General features: G+C 36.6%; 3 protein-coding genes across 3 annotated transcripts; 2 read left to right on the top strand and 1 right to left on the bottom strand.

Moving 5' to 3' along the window:
• Positions 1–1,590: 1,590 nt before the first annotated feature.
• Positions 1,591–2,043, top strand: LOC133291213 (histone H3.2). Its single transcript, XM_061489443.1, has one exon. The coding sequence runs from the start codon at positions 1,633–1,635 to the stop codon at positions 2,041–2,043; it is 411 nt and encodes a 136-aa protein (XP_061345427.1). The 5' UTR covers positions 1,591–1,632.
• A 10,765-nt stretch (positions 2,044–12,808) lies between these two features.
• LOC133291398 (actin-7-like) lies at positions 12,809–15,907 on the top strand. Its single transcript, XM_061489665.1, has 5 exons — positions 12,809–13,016; positions 14,110–14,180; positions 14,271–14,664; positions 14,744–15,357; positions 15,435–15,907. Exons 2-5 carry the CDS (start codon positions 14,121–14,123, stop codon positions 15,498–15,500), a joined length of 1,134 nt encoding a protein of 377 aa, XP_061345649.1. The 5' UTR covers positions 12,809–13,016; positions 14,110–14,120; the 3' UTR covers positions 15,501–15,907.
• Positions 15,908–16,731: 824 nt separating this feature from the next.
• LOC133290541 (carbamoyl-phosphate synthase small chain, chloroplastic-like) lies at positions 16,732–20,372 on the bottom strand. The gene is made up of 10 exons (XM_061488641.1): positions 20,161–20,372; positions 19,452–19,584; positions 19,251–19,339; positions 19,105–19,165; positions 18,944–19,011; positions 18,711–18,839; positions 18,523–18,629; positions 18,077–18,424; positions 17,364–17,529; positions 16,732–17,142 (listed from the first exon to the last, which is right to left on the bottom strand). Exons 1-10 carry the CDS (start codon positions 20,276–20,278, stop codon positions 17,054–17,056), a joined length of 1,308 nt encoding a protein of 435 aa, XP_061344625.1. The 5' UTR covers positions 20,279–20,372; the 3' UTR covers positions 16,732–17,053.
• Between the last annotated feature and the right edge of the window lie 715 nt (positions 20,373–21,087).

The following is a 21,087-nucleotide window of genomic DNA, read 5'->3' on the forward strand; positions in this document are numbered from 1 at the left end:
TTTTTTATTTTTTTTCAGCACCCATGAAGATTTAGCGCATGAGACCAGATTTAGCTGAGTCATATTTCTGCAAAATCTAGTATTCCTTGTTGTGAGACCAGATTTAGCGCATGAAATGTTGGGTCAGATGTTGAACAGACCCTATTTTCATGATTTTTCTTTCAACCTGTGTGAATGTAAATCATACGTGTAAATATTTTGAAACTAAAAAATATGTAGGGTTATTTTTGTAATATAACATCTATTCCCAGTAATATTTCATTCTAAACCAAACATAGAATTAGTAATCCTTACCTAATATTCTTGGTAATATTTTAGCGAACCAAATAATTTTTTCATAATATTTCAAGTAAACTCAATTCCTACATGAATTCTCAGTAATTGTGATTTTTGAAAACAAAAAAATTTCTCTTGTACCAAACACACCCGAAAGGGGTGTGTGTATTTCTTGGGATGGTGAGTGCTCTGGGGAATAAAAATACTTTAAGGACCCGTTCGGTATGCGGGATTCTTGGAGATTTCTGAGAAACTAAATTTTTTAATTTTCAGATATTATCGTAAACTGAAACTAAAAATTATATTTTTGAAAATTGAGATTCGTGGACAAAGAAAAATTTCTCCTCTACTATACACCCCCTAATTGTCAACGTGTGTCACCTGGTCCATTTGGAGTACTATTGTGGTATATACACAGCCCCTGTGATGGTTATTGTGGAAGAGAGTGGCCTTAGAGCAATTAGTCCGCAGGTGGTGATCGTGAGTGCATGACAAAGCTACAGAATCATGGGTACAAACCCACGTCCCGAGTTGGTAGGCTAATACCCTACCCGACTAGGTTTTCCTCGATTGGAAGTTGAAATGGCCTTAAGCCCACCAGATGGAGCAAATTTAATGTGTTCATATGGTCAGAGAGAAGAGATAGACAAAGAAAATGCAAGGAGAGAGGAAAAAGAGCGAAAGGAGAATCACTGAATTAATTTCCTGTCGAATGAGATCGGGCTCATACCCAAAATAACTTTGGACGTTTGTTACGCGAAATTTTTTAAAATTTTCAAAAAATTGAATTTTTTTAAATTTTGTATTTTCGAATATAATTGTAAATTGAAAGTAAAAATTATATTTTTAAAAATTGAGATTCCCGGATAAAAAAAAACCCGATTAATATAAATTGTAAAATTCTATGTTAACACTACCTACAACATTCAAATGGACAGGTAAACTTAATAATACTACTATTTACATTTTAATTTAAGAATTTACTATTTTTACAAAACAAAATATTTCTACCATATAAAAAACAAAAGAGGCCGTGGGTCCGGGAGTGAAGTTGAAAATTCAATATGGCAAAATCTTTTTAAGAGTACTGGCGCCAAATCAAAATTTTGAATACAAATAAAAGCCTCATTTTTATTCTTTTTAAGAGAAGAAGAATTAGCGTGCTTTCTCATAACCCAATCGTAACCGTCCGATTCAGCCCTCACACGGATTGCCCCTCCGAAATCCAAAAAAACTCTCTCCCTCCAAAATTTCAATCTCTCAACTCTCATCTATAAATTACCCTTTCTTACAACAAACCTGCCACACCCACTCACGATTTCAATTCACTCTTCTAGAAGCTTCTAGATTCTCCCGATGGCCCGTACGAAGCAAACAGCCCGCAAGTCCACCGGCGGCAAGGCTCCCCGGAAGCAACTGGCAACGAAGGCAGCAAGAAAGTCAGCTCCGGCGACCGGGGGAGTGAAGAAGCCACACAGGTTCAGGCCGGGAACGGTGGCGCTGAGGGAGATTAGGAAGTACCAGAAGAGCACGGAGCTTTTGATACGAAAGCTTCCATTTCAGCGTTTGGTTCGTGAGATCGCTCAGGATTTCAAGACGGACCTGAGGTTCCAGAGCAGCGCAGTGTCGGCGCTTCAAGAAGCTGCGGAAGCATACTTGGTGGGTCTGTTTGAAGACACCAACTTGTGCGCCATTCACGCTAAGAGGGTCACCATTATGCCTAAGGATATTCAACTCGCTAGAAGAATCCGAGGCGAGAGGGCTTAGTGTACCCATTCTCTATCAATTCCCTAGTTTTTTTAATTATTCTGAAATGTTATTTACCATGTGTGCTTATGTCGATTTTGAACGAACCGATTGATTGAGACTGTCGAGCCTTATATGCCAGTAGATATATGGAAATTTAAGATTCAACTTATTGAAACCCCTTTTTTCAAAAATTTGACTAAAAACATATTCTCAGCAGAAGTGTATATGAAATATTGAAATCTAAGATGCAGTAAAACCCATCCAAAACAGATATAAAATGATTTTGAAGGCAAGAAAGTTGATTTTTTGTTGACTATGTCTTGGTCGTGCGATTCGGCACACTCGAGCTCTAAACACCAGGTTCTTTTGCTACTTGAAAATTTAGAGTCAGGAGGATGAAAGGAAGAAAAATATGTGAATTTGTTTTAGAAGAAGAAGAAATTTTTTAAGAAAAAAGAATGGATATTGGACATCCAATGAACAAGAAGAAAATGACGAAAAGATATCAACAAAATAGTTTTTCATTTTTGAAAAAAGAAGGAAGGAAAATTTTCAAATTCTGAAAAAGATAATTTTTTTTTGGTAAATCATATAAGACTTTAACGGAGTTGATTCTCACTAACGGTAATGAACATGCTTAATTGATTTAATTATATAGTTCATGAAGGTTAACTGATTCCATTAATAATAAAGAATTACTTGTTGATGAGATCTTTCAGATTGCCTTCCCATTTTTTTTTATATATGTTTTGCTTACTTAGGAAGGATATTCTAATTAGGGATGTTCATCAACCGATTCAAACCGCAATAACCGAACCGAAAAATCGATAACCGAATAATCCGAAAATTGAAAAATCGAAAACCGAAAAAAAACCGCAAATTTTAACTGGATTGGATCGGTTTTTGGATTGAGTGATGAAAACCGATCCAATCTAAATCGATCCAATATATTAATTCTTCTCTACCTACTTGGGTCTTTCCCATATCATATCCCACAAATTTTTAAACTCAAGACCCATTAACCCATCAACTAAATTCAAGAAAAAATCTAGTCACATCTTATCAACAAAATTTTATCTGTGTAGAGCTTCATATCTCATTGCCGAAAAAATTATATATATATTATTGTTTACTAATGCTTTTGTATTTCAAAAGAAAAAAATTTACAAAGCCAATATATACAAAAGATGTTATTTGTACAATAATTATGAAACAAATTTAGGAATTTCAAAAAACCGATCCAATCCAAATCGAAAAAAATTGGATTGGATCGGATCGGATTTGAAAAAAAATCCAAACTGAATGGATGATTACATGATCAAACCGAAGGGATTGGATTGGATGATTTTTGCTCCCAAAACCGATCCAATCCAGACCGCGAACACTGCTAATTCTAATAATCAAGTAAGGCAGCGTTTGGTAAAAGAGAAAATTTTTTAATTAATAAATACAATTAATGAGGAAAGGATGAGAAAATAATTTTGCTGGTAAAGTTGAAAAAAAAGTTGTTTGATTATTAGAATGAAATATTACCAGGAAAATTGATTATAGTTTTCCAAATCTATGTTTGTTTGACGGTAAAATATTGATGGAAAAATTGATCACAGTTTTCCAAATCTATGTTTGGTTGAATGTAAAATATTGACGAGAAAATTAATTAAAATTATAAAAGTAACCCTTTAATTTTTGAAAGACATTCACTACAGAGATAATCCATTTGTCGTTAAAAAATAAATCGCTTCACTTCTGTGTCTGAAAAAATAAATATCTGCACTATCCAAATACGAGCTTGAATGGCTAATGGAGTTTTCTGAGTAGTGTACAGAAGAGAAGGTGCTCTTCCACCTTATCAATACCATTTAAGTTCTTTCCATTCTATTCTCGGTTTCTGGTACCTAACACATATAATTTCTCCCATCAAGCACAAGCTTGGTTAAATTTTACTATGAAATTTTAAATGTAAATGTATACAAAACTAACAAGACCATGAACACAAATGGAGTGCACATCTTCATTAAACCCTATCAGACTATTGTTAGAAGCATTTGTGCAATTAAAGGTGTGCATGACAACCATTCTATTCCCTAGCACTATTTCAGAAAAAAATAATTATTTTATATTTATGTGCCTTGGAACAGTTTATAAGAAAAAAAAAATGTGTTTGATAACACGTTCTCTTTTTATTCCGAGAATGACAATTGTGTTTGATAACACAACAAATAATATAATAAAAAATAATTACTTTTAAATAAAAAAAATTCAGATCATTACTTTCCTTTCCATATGGTGTGGTTGTGGTGCTGGTGGCGGCGACGGTACGGTAGTGGTGGTAGCAGTGACACGGTGAAGATAATGGTGGTGGTTGTTACGGCAGTGGTTGCAGCGATAGCGGTGGTAATGGTGGCGGCGACCACGCTAGTGATGGGGATGGTGGTGGTAGAGGTGACGACAATGGCTGCGACAATGGTTGTGGGTATGGTGGTTGGTGGCGACAACATTGGTAGCAGTGGCATGGTGGTGGTGGTTGTGAAAGCATCATGATGGTGGCAGTGGCAGTGACTGTGGCTGTGGCGGAGGTGGTAGGTGACAATGGTGGTGGTGATGGTGGTCGTGGTAGTGGCAGGGGTGGTGTAATGGTGGCGATGTTGACGGTAATGGTTGTGGCGATGATGGTGATGGTTGGTGGCGGCGACAGTGGTTGTGGTGACGGTAGTGGTGGTGGTGTTGGTAGTGGTGGTGTCATGGTGGTGGTAGTGGTGGCGATGAGGGTGGTGGCAGTGGCATGTGATGGCGATGGTAGTGGGGACGACAATGGTTGCGATGATGGTGGTGGTGGTTGATGGCGGCAGTGGTGATGGTGACGGTGATAATGATGGTGGTGGTGGCGGCAACGGTAGTTGTGGTGGTGGTGACGGTGGCATGGTGGTAGTGATGGGTGGAGGAGGTGCTGTCATTCGCAGCTTGATGATATATTAAATTGGGTCTATTATATAGACCAAGATTTACAATTGGTTACATCAGGAAATCAGCTAAACTTAAGGAACAGAAAGCATAAATCAAGCTAATCTATTTACATCAGGAAATCAGCTAAACTTAAGGAACAGAAAGCATAAATCAAGCTAATCTATTTACATCAGGAAATCAGCTAAAACTAAGGAACAGAAAGCATAAATCAAGCTAATCTATTTTAATATACAAGGTAACAAACCGTGATAGTTACAATCAGGATCCTAACAAATTAATGCTACTCTAATACTCCCCCTCAAGGTGGAGCATGGAGGGAGGAGATGCCCAACTTGGAAGTCAAAAAAATCGAATTGTTTGGATCCAAGTGCTTTGGTCATAATATCTGCGGGTTGAGAACTAGTGGGGATATGTTGAGTAGAAATAGTCTTGCTGAGAAGATAGTCCCGAACAAAATGGCAATCTAACTCGATATGCTTGGTACGCTCATGGAACACTGGATTAGAAGCAATATGAATAGCAGACTGACTGTCACAAAACAGTTGCATAGGGGCTGCATGAGGAATATCAAGAGAGCTGAGAAAAGACTTTAACCAAATAAGCTCAGAAGTCGCAGCTGCCATGGCACGGTATTCAGCTTCAGCAGAGGAGCGGGATATTGTGTTTTGCTTCTTGGTTTTCCAAGAAATAGGAGAATGTCCAAGAGTAACAAAATAACCAGTGACTGATTTTCGAGTCAAGGGACAACTAGCCCAATCCGAATCACAATAGGCACGAAGAAGAAGATCACTGTCAGATCGAAGAAGGAGTCCTTGGCCAGGATTGGACTTAATGTACCGAAGAACACGAATAGCCGCATCGTAATGTATCTGCATAGGATGCTGCAAAAACTGAGAAAGTGTGTGAACTGCATAACTAAGTTCTGGTCGTGTAATCGTGAGATATACAAGACGGCCAACAATACGTCTATAACGTTTAGGATCATCAAACGGAGGTCCTTCAGCAAGAGCAAGCTTGTGATTGGGATCCATAGGATAAGCAACCGGTTTACAACTTTGAAGTCCACATTCCTTAAGAATATCCAAAGCAAATTTGCGTTGAGTAAGAAACAAACCGGTCTTGCTTCGAGCAAATTCAATGCCAAGAAAATACTTGAGGGGACCAAGATCTTTGATTTTAAACCAGGTTTGTAAATGAGCTTTGACACGGTCACAGAGAGAAGGATCACTACCTGCCAACAAAATATCATCTACATAGACAAGTATAGCAACATAATGGGAACCAGTCGAGTAAGTGAACAACGTATAATCAGCACGAGACTGAACAAAGCCGAAACTGAGGAGAGAACTACGAAGCTTAGCAAACCAATTTCGTGGGGATTGCTTGAGACCATAAAGTGAACGTTGAAGCTTACAGGCGTGACCAGACTTGGTTTGGGAGAAACCGGGAGGAAAACGCATAAAGACTTCTTCATCCAAATCGCCATGGAGAAAGGCATTTTGAACATCCAGCTGAAAAATGCTCCATTTTCGAGCTACAGCTACAGATAAAAATGTACGCACACTTGTCATTTTAGCCACCGGTGCAAAAGTCTCAGTGTAATCTTCTCCTTCGATCTGATTGTTCCCAGCAATAACCAGACGCGCTTTATAGCGTTCAATGGTTCCATCAGAATTGTACTTGATGCGGTACACCCACTTACATGGAATAGCTTTCTTACCAGAAGGGAGAGGTTGAATTTGCCAAGTATGATTGGCTTCCAATGCATCAATTTCGGCTTGCATGGCTTTCTGCCAATGAGGATATTGCATAGCCTCTTTAAATGATTTGGGTTCCAGGTTACTATCCACGGCGGCAAGAAAAATCTGATGGTGCGAAGAAAATAATGCATTAGAAACATAATGATCAATGGAATATTGAATACCTGAGTCGATTGGAGAAGTGGAGAGACGAGGAAAGGGTGTAGTCATTGTGTTGCATACATAATCCTTTAAATGAGATGGGGGACGTCTGGCACGCTGTTCACGAATATCTGCCACAGATGCAGTGTTGGGTTCTGTCAACGGAACCGGTGAACCAGGGACATCCGTGGATGAAGTAATAGAACCCGGAACTGGGGAGGACGAACTCCCCCTGTCATCAAGCTCCGCTGTGGGAGTATCAATAGCAGTAACAGGTGCCACATCATAATCGGTGAAGACAGCTTGTGGTGACGGTACATGGACAGAAGGTGCAGATGAAGTTGCAGCCAATGGAAAAATAGTTTCATGAAATAAAACATCACGAGAAACAAATATTTCATGAGTGGAGATATCCATGACCTTCCATCCTTTTTTGTTGAAAGGGTAGCCAACAAACACACACTTACGGGAGCGAGGAGCGAACTTGTCATGTGGTTTGGGTAAAACAGTAGTGTAACATAAACTCCCAAAGACCCGTAAGTGATCATACTTTGGTGGAGTGCCATGCAAAACTTCATAGGGACACTGACCACCAAGGAGTGGAGTCGGTGTCCTGTTGATGAGGTGAGCAGCGGTCAAGATGCATTCTCCCCAAAGAGATATAGGTAAGTGACCATCAAAACGCAAAGCACGAGCCACGTTGAGGATGTGACGATGACGACGTTCAACGCGTCCATTTTGCTGTTGGGTGTAAGTGCATGATAATTGATGATGAATACCGTAGGATGAGAGAGCCTCTTGGACTACAGATGACAAAAATTCAGTCCCATTATCACTCTGAATTCGCTTAACAGATGCATCATATTGGGTGCGAACCAAGTGGAGAAACCGAAGTAAACATGTGGAAGTTTCAGTTTTATTGCGCATCAAAAAAATCCAAACATGTCTACTAAAATCATCGACTACAGTTAAAAAATAGCGGGCACCAGTTGTAGATGCCATATGATATGGCCCCCATATATCACAGTGAAGTAAATCAAAAGGATGTAAACAACGTTTATTATTAATAGGAAAAGGACTTCGTGGTTGTTTGGCTTTACAACAAACGTCACAAGGAGCCAAATTATTTGCATTGGAAATAAAAGGTAACAAAGATAAATAACGGGAAGATGGATGTCCTAGACGACGATGCCATAGTGCTGCAGAATCTGACGTACTGGCAACATGAGCAGAAGCTGATGATGCACACAATATATACACCCCTTCTCGTTCAACACCCGTTCCAATCGTCCTCTTCTGCTTTAGGTCCTGTATCAAACAAACAGAATTAACAAACAATGCCAAGCAAGACTGGCGCAGAAGCTGAGATACAGAAATCAAATTACAAGCCAACGAAGGGACATAAAGAACATTGGAGAGATGAAGAGAAGAGCCCAAAGTAATGCTGCCACATTGCGTAGCAATATCATGAACTCCATTCGGCAGTCCCACAGAACAAGGAGAAATAGAATGCACATTGGATAGATAGGAGAGTGTGCCCGTCATGTGTTGGGATGCACCACTGTCGATGATCCAAGATGGGTGTAAAATCTTACCCGTAAGTTTATCAACTGGAGGGGCAGAAGAGACAGCCAAGGACATGAGATGTTGTAGAACTTCTGGTGTAAAATCTGCCATGGAGATGGATGCTGATGACGGCTCAGAAGGAACCGAAGGCAGAGAAGTATGAGTAGCCCGAGCAGATTGTGGGTGAGATCGTGCAGTGGATGAACGACCACGACCACGGCTTCGTCCAGGAGGAGGGCTGCGTCCAGGAGTGGGGCGATCTGGGTAACCAATCAGCTGATAACATCTTGTTATGTCATGATAAGGTTTGCCACAGTAAGTGCATGTGACTTTAGGTTTGGAAGAATCTCCTAGTTCTTTGGAGACAGTACCATGATTGTCGGATGGGTGCAGGTAAAAGGGTGACTTAGAATCAGAAACCTTGAAGGTTTTAGGTGCGGAAGTCATGATGAAAAGAAAAAAAAAAAATGAAGGCTTGTTGATCGTCAAGCTCTTGATACCATAACAGAAGTTGCTGTCATTCGCAGCTTGATGATATATTAAATTGGGTCTATTATATAGACCAAGATTTACAATTGGTTACATCAGGAAATCAGCTAAACTTAAGGAACAGAAAGCATAAATCAAGCTAATCTATTTACATCAGGAAATCAGCTAAACTTAAGGAACAGAAAGCATAAATCAAGCTAATCTATTTACATCAGGAAATCAGCTAAAACTAAGGAACAGAAAGCATAAATCAAGCTAATCTATTTTAATATACAAGGTAACAAACCGTGATAGTTACAATCAGGATCCTAACAAATTAATGCTACTCTAATAGTAATTAGGGGTGTGCAAAAAAACTGGTTCACTTGCCCTGTCATTGATCCGACCTTGACCTGGCCCATAAATACCCATATTTTTTGAACTGGTGTAAATACTGACCCACTTTTATTTGGGTCAGTTTTAGACCTGACTCGTTTTAAAATTGACTTACTGACCCAAAACTTGACCCATACTCATTATGTGAAAAAAAAATCACAATTACATTAAAAGAAAAGTTTTAACGTAAAATAATTACGTCAAAATTTTTTATGGAAAATATTTTCATAAAAATTTTCGCAAAAATTTTTGACGAAAAATATTTTCATCAAAATTTGTGACTAAAAACACATCGGAAAAAAAATTTGACGGAATATTTTTTTTGTCAAAACTTTTTCTGAAATCTAAATTTCGTCAAAATATTTCACAAAAAAATATATTCATAAAAACTGTCGACGAAACACATTTTCATCGAAATTCTTTGACTGAAAAAAATTTCATCAAACTTCTTTACAGATTTCAAATTTCGGCGAAAGTTTTCCACGGAAACATTTTCGTTAAACTTTTTGACAAAAAAAAATTTTGTCGAAATTTTTAGCGCGACACATTTCTATCAAAAATTTTCGACTAAATATTTTCGTCAAGTTTTTTGATAAAGTATATATCCATCAAAACTTTCAACGGAACACATTTCGGTAAAAAAAATTCGTCAAATTTTTTGACAAAAATATTTCGATAAGAAATTTTGACAGAAAAAATATTTTGTCTAAATTCTTTAGAGAATCTAAATTTCGTCGAAAGTTTCAAATGAAACATTTTTCTCAACACAATTTCCATTAAAATTTCGCCGAAACACAGTTCCATCAAAAAATTTCAACGGCAAAAATTTTCATTAAAATTCTTTACAGATTTCAAATTTCGGCGAAAGTTTTCGACAAAAATATTTTCTTCATAAAAAAATTTTGATGGCAAAAAATTTCATCAAAATTCCTTACAGATTTCAAATTTTGGCGAAAGTTTTCGACGGAAAAATTTTCGTCATCAAAAAATTTTGACAGCAAAAAAATTCATCAAATTTTTTTACAGATTTCAAATTTCGGCGAAAGTTTTCGACGAAAAAATTTTCGTTAAATTTTTTGACAAAAAAAGATTTTCGTCGAAATTTTTAGCGAAACACATTTCCATCGAAAATTTTAAACTAAATATTTTCGTCAAGTTTTTTGATAAAAAATTCCCATCAAAATTTTCAACGAAACATATTTCTACAAAAAAATTCCGTAAATTTTTTTGACAAAAAAAGTATTCTGTCAAAATTCTTTAGAGAATCTAAATTTCGTCGAAAGTTTCAAATGAAACACTTCCCTCGAAATAATTTCCGTCAAAATTTTCGTCCGAACACATTCCCATCGAAATTTTGAACGAAAAACTTTCCGTCAAATTTTTTGACAAAATTCTTTTTTCGTTTAAAACTTTTGATAGAAGAAATCATTTTCGTCAAAACTATTGACGGAAACTAAATTTCAAAAGAAATTTTTTTTTGTAGAAATTTGTACGAAAAAATAATTTTGTGACGAAATTTTTGTCTTTTGCAACGTAAAAATTTCGACAAAATTTTGTTAGAAAACCATGTCAAAAAACGGGTCAGGTCAGATTTGACGCAGTTCAGAAATCAAGTCAGACCCACTTCAGAAACCAAGTCAGGTCAGATCCAAACTGGTTCTGAACTAGTTCAACAAAATCCAATCCAAGTCAGACCTGTCTTGGATCAAATGAAAGCAGGTCGGGTCAAAATACCTGACCTATAAAAATCAAGTTGGGTCGAGTCGGACAAAAACCTGACCCGACCTGACCCATGCACAGCCCTAGGGGTAATGGTGGCGGTGGCATCGTTGTGGTGAGGGGTGGTGACGACGACACTAGTGGTACGATGGCGCGACGACGATTGTGGCGACCATCGTGTGGAGATGATGGTGGTGGTGGTGGTGATGGTAGATGTGGACAGTGATTGAGAGAGATAATGTTTCTCATTTTGGACCCTGAAATAAAAAAAAGAAATTTTCTAATTCTTTTTTATTTTCCCTAGCACAAAAATTAAACTGGTTCATCCCGGGAACAAAAAATTAAATCGATTTTACTAAACGAGTTTCCTATCCATTTCTGTTCCCAGGACAGAAATTAAAAAAGAATTGATTCCGATAAGATTGTCATGCACATCCTAGGTGGATTTACAGTGAATAAGCAAAATGAGTAGACTGAAGAAAGAGACTCGACAGTACATGAGAGGGTCATTTTTGTCTTCAATTCGCCTCCTTTTTTCCTTTGCCCAGTAAACCTCAAAATACCACTTCCCATTTAGTTTTTTGGAACCGTACTTTTCATGAAATTATTTTGCAAAGAAATCAAAATGGCTGGGCAAAGGATTTGCCTAGTTAAATTTTTTGAAATCTTGTACCAAACATGGTTAAGCTGAAATACCAGTAGAAGTTCGCTAGGTATCTACCACAAAACCCCTACCAAATATCATTACTACCAATCAATTTCACTGTTAGATCGATTATGTTGATTAAATGGTTATATTTATTTCCATTTTTGTGTAGTTATGATTCCTCATATTTAATACTTTAAATTTATTTCCACCTTTCTATGATTATGATTTTTCATATTTAATATTTTTACATTAAATATGAGGAATTATAACCATATAAAGATAAAAATAAATATAATCGTTGGATTAACATAACGATGAAATTGATTGGTAGTAACATTGATAATAATTCTAATTAGTTGTTATAATATCCTATCCCTACTTAAAAAGTATTTTTTATAAAAGTTAATGCTATTTAATTTTTTTTTTAAAAGTTGATTTTTGTAAAAATAATTTTTGACTTTTTTTTAAACCAGGCTTTTAAATAGATTTTTTTTAGAAGTTTTTTTTTTCTTCTTAAAAGAAGTAACTTTTAAAAAGGAAAAAAGTATTGAAACAAGCTCGAAATATAAGGTGTTAAATTGTGATTAAAGGGGCGTTTGGTTCACGATAATATTCTTTTATAAGACAAATATAATTACTAAAAATTTGGTGGGGAAATAAATTTGATAAAAAATTAAAAAAAATTATTTAATAGACCAAAATTTGATCCGAAAAATTTGATTAAATTCGATTAGACTATCGAATCCATAATATAGTTGTCATCGTCGAGGATGATGTTTTTATTTTCCAGAGGACTCGAACAGAAACATTTAATTAAAGGGGAAAAATTGCTTGCAATTTGAATTAAGGGTTTATCATCTATCATTTAACATGACCACAAAAATTTTTCTACACATACAACATTTTGTGTGGCCCGCAGCAAAAAAAAAAAAAAAACTCTGGCACGCAAAACAAATCTCTATAACATAACACAATCAATTTTCCTACAACATAACTCTTATGAAACCCTTGAATTAATTGGTTATTTTTTCGACCAGAAAGAACACGGAAGGGAATTTGATTCCCTTGTCATTGACCCGTCAGAGTTTCTTAAATTCGAGGCAAGAAAACACTATTACCATTAAACTCTCACCAACGCACAGTGACACACAAGTACCCTACTCTCTCTCTCTCTCTCCTTCTCTCTCTCTCTCTCTCTATATATATATACCCCTCGCTTGTGCTCTGGCAGCTCTCATTGTTGCCCTAGTTTCTAAGCCATACTTTTCTCTTCTCGGAGGTTGACTTTGGTAAATTGATTTTCTCTCATCTTCTCTCTCTAATTCAAGGTAATTCCCTATCTAAACCGTCTTAGATTGCCATCTTTTTTCTCATATTTTAAGCCGAATTTTGCTTGCTTTTAATTCTGAATCATAAAACGGTTCAATTCACTTTACTTCAACTGATTCTTTGAATGAGTTTTTCCATTCGGGAGAATGTATCCTTAAGACCTCAGATCTGTTTAACGGTGCTTCCTTCTATGTGAAATAGCCTCCTACCATAGCAGAACCGTGTGCGTGTCTGGATTTCCTTTTACTCGGAACTTTGATTCATATGGCTTGATTGCTGAAACGAAGTTAGATTAAGATTATATGTAGTTGATCTATGGTTTGGTGATTTATGTTGCATACCGCTCACTCTATACTGTATCTGGTTCTGATCTACTTGAGCTGAGATCTTGGATCTTGACTAAACTAGACGATTTATTTTGTGTTCAGTTGTTGTATACTTGTGCCGGAAATCGTTTACTTGTTGTGGTTTGTTGGCTGGCTTTATGGTCTGATCTGGATTTTATGGGAGAATCTCTGATTTATTTTTTATTTTATTTTTAAATATAGAAAATCATAAGGTAGTTAAAGTGTTGGTAATGAATATTCCTGAAACCGGGGGTAACATGTGGTTGTAGTATATTCCTAATTGAAAGCTTAATTACAAGTTCCGTAAGCTCTAATACTGTGTCTGCTCTAATACTGTCTCCGTAGTGTGGAACCATTATTCTATGATATTGTGAATGATGTCTGTTAATTTATAAATTTTGGCAGTTCAACATAAAAAATGTGACGGATAGTCTCCTTTGTTTATTAATTTATGTACCCTTAACTTTTATTTTCCCTTTTAGAACAACGCCACTTCTTCTTTTGATAAATTAAGTATTTTGCAACTTGCAAGTACTAAATTATTTGACTTCCCTGCTTTCTTCTTGTTCTTTTCTCTCAGTGTGTTTTGTGCTGTGTACTTTTGCTACATCTGATTTAAAACAAATAGTCTTTGAAGTAAATCCTTGACTTCAAAGGCCGTAAGCGTCTTGATTCTACACACGTTGTCCATACAATGTTGTTGGTACTGATGCTTGGATTTCATGGCACCCTATGCTTTCTGCAGGTTGGTAAAATATGGCTGATGCTGAGGATATTCAACCCCTTGTTTGTGACAATGGGACTGGAATGGTCAAGGTAAGTACTTAGTAGCTATGTTTTTTCATGTGCATGTGCATCTGAGAGTCGCAGTTTCATAGGTGAACCATTGATTTTATTTTGGTACAGGCAGGATTTGCTGGTGATGATGCTCCGAGGGCTGTGTTTCCCAGTATTGTTGGACGGCCTCGACATACTGGTGTTATGGTTGGGATGGGTCAAAAGGATGCCTATGTGGGTGATGAAGCTCAATCAAAAAGAGGTATTCTGACTCTGAAGTACCCCATTGAGCATGGTATAGTCAGCAACTGGGATGACATGGAAAAGATCTGGCATCACACATTTTACAACGAACTTCGTGTTGCTCCTGAGGAGCACCCAGTGCTTCTCACTGAGGCTCCTCTCAACCCAAAGGCCAACAGAGAAAAGATGACCCAAATCATGTTTGAGACCTTCAATGTGCCGGCCATGTATGTTGCCATCCAGGCTGTCCTCTCCCTATATGCAAGTGGTCGCACAACTGGTTTGTATATTACCATCTGTCATAATTTATCTCTTATCATCACATCACTCTTCCCCTGAATCAATTTCTTTCGAAACAGGTATTGTTTTGGATTCTGGTGACGGTGTGAGTCACACTGTACCAATATATGAGGGGTATGCACTCCCCCATGCCATCCTTCGTTTGGATCTCGCCGGTCGTGATCTAACTGATTCTTTGATGAAGATCCTCACTGAGAGAGGGTACATGTTCACCACCTCTGCTGAGCGAGAAATTGTTCGTGACATGAAGGAGAAGCTTGCTTATGTTGCCCTGGATTATGAGCAAGAACTTGAGACTGCAAAGAGCAGTTCTTCAGTCGAGAAAAGCTATGAGCTTCCTGATGGACAAGTTATCACAATTGGAGCGGAGAGATTCCGTTGCCCAGAAGTTCTTTTCCAACCATCTATGATTGGAATGGAAGCAGCTGGAATTCATGAGACCACCTACAACTCTATTATGAAATGTGATGTGGATATCAGAAAGGATCTGTATGGCAACATTGTTCTTAGTGGTGGGTCAACTATGTTCCCTGGTATTGCAGACCGGATGAGCAAAGAGATCACTGCTCTTGCTCCCAGCAGCATGAAGATTAAGGTTGTGGCTCCACCAGAGAGAAAATATAGTGTCTGGATCGGAGGATCAATCCTGGCATCCCTCAGCACATTCCAGCAGGTGATTGTTTTATCATTAATCAGCTTTCAAGTATGTGCCCTATATATTGATCTCTAAAACATGTTTTGGTTTTGCAGATGTGGATATCCAAGGGTGAATATGAGGAATCTGGTCCATCCATTGTCCACAGGAAGTGCTTCTAAGTCCAAAAGATGCTTAAATGGTGTGTTATTTTTTGCTCCAGTTGCTTTTTCGTGTATGTGTCATGTCATGTTAAGGATGATGCCGCGGATAAGAGGTCAGGAAGTATCAATGAACAAGGGTCTATTCTGAGATTGATGCATCATATTTTGTGGTGCACTGGATGTGGTGGCAGGGAATGGAGAGAGGCATTTCTTGTGTTGGGTAAATCCGTGGTTCATCCGTGTCTTCTTTGTAGGTTGTTTGTAGAAATGGAGTGATTGTGCTGATCTCTTTTTTCCCTCTTTTCTTTTTGTATTTTTAAAGTCTACATTTGAAGGATTTTTTCCCTTGGACCATTAATGTTAATAGTTATATGTATCGAGAAATTTTATATTATCATCAGTTCTTGGTCGTTAATTCATACAGCAATTTATATTTGATTAATGGCCCCCCAGAAACTTAGGGTGCTTATGATGGGCGCATATGTCCATTGAGTGAACGGATAGATCGCTTGTTGATGTTATTTTCCCTGTGTTGTGTTGTTAAATTCTTTTTTGTACACATCCTTGAGGTGAAAACAACAACTATGATAACATTGTATGGTGAAAACTTTAAAGTGATAAGTAATTCATTAATAGTATAAAAACATTAGGGATTATCAAAAAAAAAAAAGTATAAAAACATTAGAACAATAAATCCTTATTAAACTTTTGAAAATATTCAAGCACATGTGCGATATTGAATCTGATATACCTTTCCAACTAGAAACAAATTTCCTTCATTGTTTATACGTACTTGGTGCTGTGGCATAATTCCAACGAAAAAATTGTCTGTTGATGTCAAAACACATATCTTGCCATTAAACTTGGCAGCGGCTGCCAGTAAGATGTCTTTGGTCTCCCCATTCTCCACTCTTGGTCATTTTTTCACAATATTGTTTGTAATTCGTGGAAACATGGGACTCATACAAAGAATGTTGTTGTTTGAGATGTTGCACAATCTTTTATCCTCTATTTTGTTTATGCTCCAATATGACGGAGTGTTATAGAATAAGTAGATAGTGATAATATTGAAATTATGTAATTATTTTATTTTTTATTCCTCTTATCCGTTAGTCGTTAGATTAGATGCTTCACTGTTCCAGTTAGATGCAATCTGTTGCAAGTTATATTCACGCATACATAAAAACTTCTCAAACAATGAAATCATCTAGATCCCATAGAATCTCTAATAATATATAAGATTGGTTTTACAAATGGTTCTACAAGAAAAGTTTGCCGTTGGTTTCTCTTCAAACCCAGAACTTTACAGTGATTGATTACTTAATATGACACCATATCATCACTGGATTGGAGAGAATACAAAATTGGTGCTCCTTATATCTCTTAACAAAAGTACACGGATCCCCTTAATTGAGGGTTACAACAATCTTGGGCGTGCTTGCCCTTATAACAAAAGATGAAGAAAAGAAAGGTTATCAACCCTCGAGGGACAAAATCACCAAACAAGACTTAATCATAAACTAAAATTTTCACTATATTCTTTTCATCCAGCAGGGTATCAGCTTCAAACGTTAGGCGTCCAAACCAGACACTGCTGACAGTTGGGGTTCTGGTTTTTTGCTTTTCTCGTGTTTCATTAGTTCTATAAACTCCCTAAAAGCTGCATTGTGAACAAATCACATTAGTATTTATGGATCAATTCCAAATGAAACAGGAATTATGAAGTCAGTTGAAATAAAGACATCCTCTTGGTATTGAACTAAAAATTTCTTAAGAATGTAGAGTGCTCTGATAGACCAAGGATCATTCCACTCTTACTACAATTATTTTAAAACTCATTACAGACGTTTTAATAAATTGCGCAAGTTTGTTGTCTCATACCGTAATCAGAATCATGAGGTCCTGGGGATGCTTCAGGGTGGTATTGAAGGGACATTATCCTTTGAGCTGGGAAAGCAAGGCCAGCACAACTTCCATCATTAAGATTTATATGAGTAACCTCCACTCCTTCTGGCAGTGTGGCAGGGTCAACCGCGTAGTTGTGGTTCTGCCAATATATGTATCTTAGTTTATGATTTTACAAAACAGTATGAAACAACCAAGCCTTAAATTACTATTTGCATACATAGAATCTTTTATGCTGCCTTCTACTTCATGACAATACTAACGATCCAACCATGCGAACAAGTCCAGTCAATGATTTAATGTAATAACAGACCATCTTGTTGACACAACAGGGACATGGACTGAGTTGCTGATGCCAATTTACTATTTGCACAAATAGTTTTAGCCACCAACAGTCACTATCATAGTGAATTCTTCTTCACATTTTTTTGTAGTCATAAATTAATTTTCATTTTGAGAAGATGGGGGTTACCAACCCTCCTCATGAGCAAAATTATACATCATACCAATGTTCTTTTTCTCTCCTCCAGCATAACTAAAAGAATAATATGGATTTTACATAAGATGGAAGAGGAACACTACAAATTTGTTTTAAGAAATAAAGAGTGAACCCCAAAAACCAAACTTTTTTTCTAAATACAATTTGTTTGATAGAATTAGTGCAGGAAAAAGTCCATTAAATCACAAACCTGAGCACTAATTTCAACCTGGCCAGTTCGAAGGTTACGAACTGGATGATTTCCTCCATGATGACCAAATTTCATCTTAAAGGTTCTGCCTCCTAAAGCCTGACCTAGCAATTGATGGCCCATACAAATTCCAAAAACAGGCACCTTTCCCAAAATATCCTTTACTGTCTCAACAGCATAAGGAACAGCAGATGGATCTCCCGGGCCATTGCTGAAAAGTATCCCATCTGGCTTCATCTTCAAGGTTTCCGATGCCGGCCACGTAGATGGCACAACAGTGATTTTACAGCCATAAGATGCCAGGCGCCTAAGTATATTATGCTTGATTCCAAAATCATAAGCAACAACCTACAATTCTCTCACCAGCATTAAGTGTAAATTAAAGTATGCAGTAGTCAATCAAAAGGAAGGAGAGGCAATACCAACAGCATACTGCTTATACTCACATGGAAAGTCTCCCCGGGCCCCTTGGAATTAAAATCCCAATTTTGCTTTGTTTTATCAACCCATTCGTGTACAGACTTGCATGATACTCCACTTATTAGATCAACACCTGCAGATATGAAACAACACAGCAGATATGTACTTCCACTTTTAACAAATGTTCCATAACCTCAAAGTCTTGTATCCTTACCAACAATGTCCCAAGACTGAGACATCTGAATTAGTTCCTCATCTGTTTTAGAATTGTCATTTGTCAGCACACCAATAAGGCTGCCATCTTGTCGTAATCTGCGGGTGATAGCACGTGTATCAACATCATCTGTTGCAGCACAAAGTATCACCAAAGTTAAAAGCAAAACCTGAACTTATACAGAGAGAAAATTTTCTCAAAGCAACACTTGCAGAATTATATAAATTACTTACAAATCCCCATGATATTCCTTTCTGCTAGGTAATCACCTAGAATTTCCGCACATCTCCAGTTTGAAGTGCTGAATAAATTTATCACAAGGAGAAAGGGAAAGTAAGCAGACTAAGCAAAGCTCATTCAATGAAAAACATTTCCATAGCATGAGAAAAAAAACCTGATACTCAAACTTCTGATTACTAGACCTGCAAGGAAGCACTGTCTTGATTCCTCATCATCTGGCAGTCAGTGCGTCAAAAGGTAGTTTTTAAATGACTTCCAAGAACAAGGATTCAAAAGACATAAAATATAATAAACACTTACCAAAATTTATGCCTGTATTACCAATATGTGGATTTGTCATCAGCACAAACTGACCAGCATAACTAGGATCTGTTAAAATTTCTTGATATCTGCAGAGCACAGATATAAAAAAGAAATAAATAGACATCCATATATCCACATATTCAGATTGAATGCATGCCATAACAAAGTCTGGATCGTAAGATTTGTAGTTCATCTCACCCAGTCAATGATGTATTAAAAACAACTTCACCAACTTGGGTTCCTGAAGCACCAAATGACTTCGCTTTCCAGATTGATCCATCTTCTAGTACAAGTCTAGCATCTGAAGTTTTCCAAGGCCTTTCTCCCTTGACTATTTTTCATGAAAAAAAAACAATAAATGAAAAAATTGCATCAGTTTCTTCAAGCTCTGGGTAATAGTACACAATGTGTTTCACTTCCAAGTATAAACAACCAACCAAAGGGAAAGAAAGCTTTTCTACATCAAAGGGACAAAACAATTGTTATGTTCAGGCTATTAAATAAATGCATTAGAAGCCGGGTTCACAAGTCTGCTTCAGAGTATGAAAATATAAGCTTTCAAACAGTTATCTGGAAAAACGAAAAAGAAAGAAAGAAAGAAATAAAGCTCAACCCCATTGCAACAAATATGCTTACAAAACATAGAACCCGAATATCCAATTCATTAGAATTCAGGAATTCATCGATGACAGGATCAGAACAAATAATATAACGTTTAAAAAACTTTCTTTTATAAATATCCTTATGTGCCCATTAATATTTACGTGGGAATGCTCACCCTTCAAAGAAATATAGTCCAAAAAAAGCGGAAAAATTATTCACGTGGAGCCCCACCGTGTTCATAAGCAACTGGGTTTAAAATCTGGGGACAAAATAAGGAAAAGGGATTGGAAGAGATAGGGTTTACCAGAGGAGCATCTGAGAGTAAAAACGCAAACTTTTGGAGCGTTTGGTGGCGACTTGGAAGCGAAACGGTTGGAAAGGTCACTGACAGTCAGAGCGAAACCAAGAGCTTTTGTTGCCATTGTCTCTTGTTTGTGCCACTCAGAACTCGACGACGGCACCGTTCTGAAACCACCACAGTTGCTCCGTTCAGGTTCAGTTAGGTTTAATACAACGCTAAACCTTTTTATTTTTTAAATAGAAATCAGTTCATAGGTATAATTTGAAGGAAAAAATGTTTCTGCTTATTTTTAAACCACATTGTTTTTGTTGTGAAATCTTAAAAAATTATAAATATAAAAATTATTATAACTCTGAAATAAATTAAAATTTCAAAAACATCATAATTTTCGTTCAAAATGACGTCATATTGGACTTACTTGCAGATAATTTATCAGCAGCAACGACAGAAAAAACGAACCCTAATTTGAATCTATAAAACAAGAGAAATTATACTCTTATGTTGCATAAGATGGATCTCTATGTCACTCTTCTTTTAAAAAATGTGCCTCTTTTTTTTTTTTTCTAAAAATTAGTGGAGCTCATTTTATTTGTCTCTTATTATGAAAAACTTTCTCTCACGTTACATAAGAGAAGTAATTTCCATAAAACAATTATATTTATGATCTGTTTTCGTTTATAATATTTTATAATTAATAGTTAATTTTTTATAATTTATTAAAAAAAATATAATTTAATAAATTATAATTATGATAAAAATTAACAATTAACATTTAATTATAAAAAATTATAAGCATATATGACCTCCGATAACAAATTGGATCAGATCTATAATATTTTATACGAACTTAATCTATTTATCGTTAAATTAATTACGATAAAGTCTACCGACCCAACGCAAGCCAAGCCATTTAAACCCCTTAATCTTCGG

The sequence above is a fragment of the Gastrolobium bilobum genome, unplaced genomic scaffold (assembly GCF_033153095.1).
Source record: "Gastrolobium bilobum isolate Gb01-03AN ecotype WA unplaced genomic scaffold, APGP_CSIRO_Gbil_v1 utg4377, whole genome shotgun sequence".
NCBI lineage: Eukaryota > Viridiplantae > Streptophyta > Magnoliopsida > Fabales > Fabaceae > Gastrolobium > Gastrolobium bilobum.

Coding starts and splice junctions, on each gene's coding strand:
- LOC133291213 (XM_061489443.1), top strand. CDS start 1,633: ATGGCCCGTACGAAGCAAACAGCCCGCAAGTCCACCGGCGGCAAGGCT.
- LOC133291398 (XM_061489665.1), top strand. CDS start 14,121: ATGGCTGATGCTGAGGATATTCAACCCCTTGTTTGTGACAATGGGACT. Junction 14,181..14,270: donor ATGGGACTGGAATGGTCAAG/GTAAGTACTTAG, acceptor ATTTTGGTACAG/GCAGGATTTGCTGGTGATGA. Junction 14,665..14,743: donor TGCAAGTGGTCGCACAACTG/GTTTGTATATTA, acceptor CTTTCGAAACAG/GTATTGTTTTGGATTCTGGT.
- LOC133290541 (XM_061488641.1), bottom strand. CDS start 20,278: ATGGCAACAAAAGCTCTTGGTTTCGCTCTGACTGTCAGTGACCTTTCC. Junction 19,340..19,451: donor TTTAATACATCATTGACTGG/GTGAGATGAACT, acceptor TGTGCTCTGCAG/ATATCAAGAAATTTTAACAG. Junction 18,425..18,522: donor GGCCCGGGGAGACTTTCCAT/GTGAGTATAAGC, acceptor AGAGAATTGTAG/GTTGTTGCTTATGATTTTGG.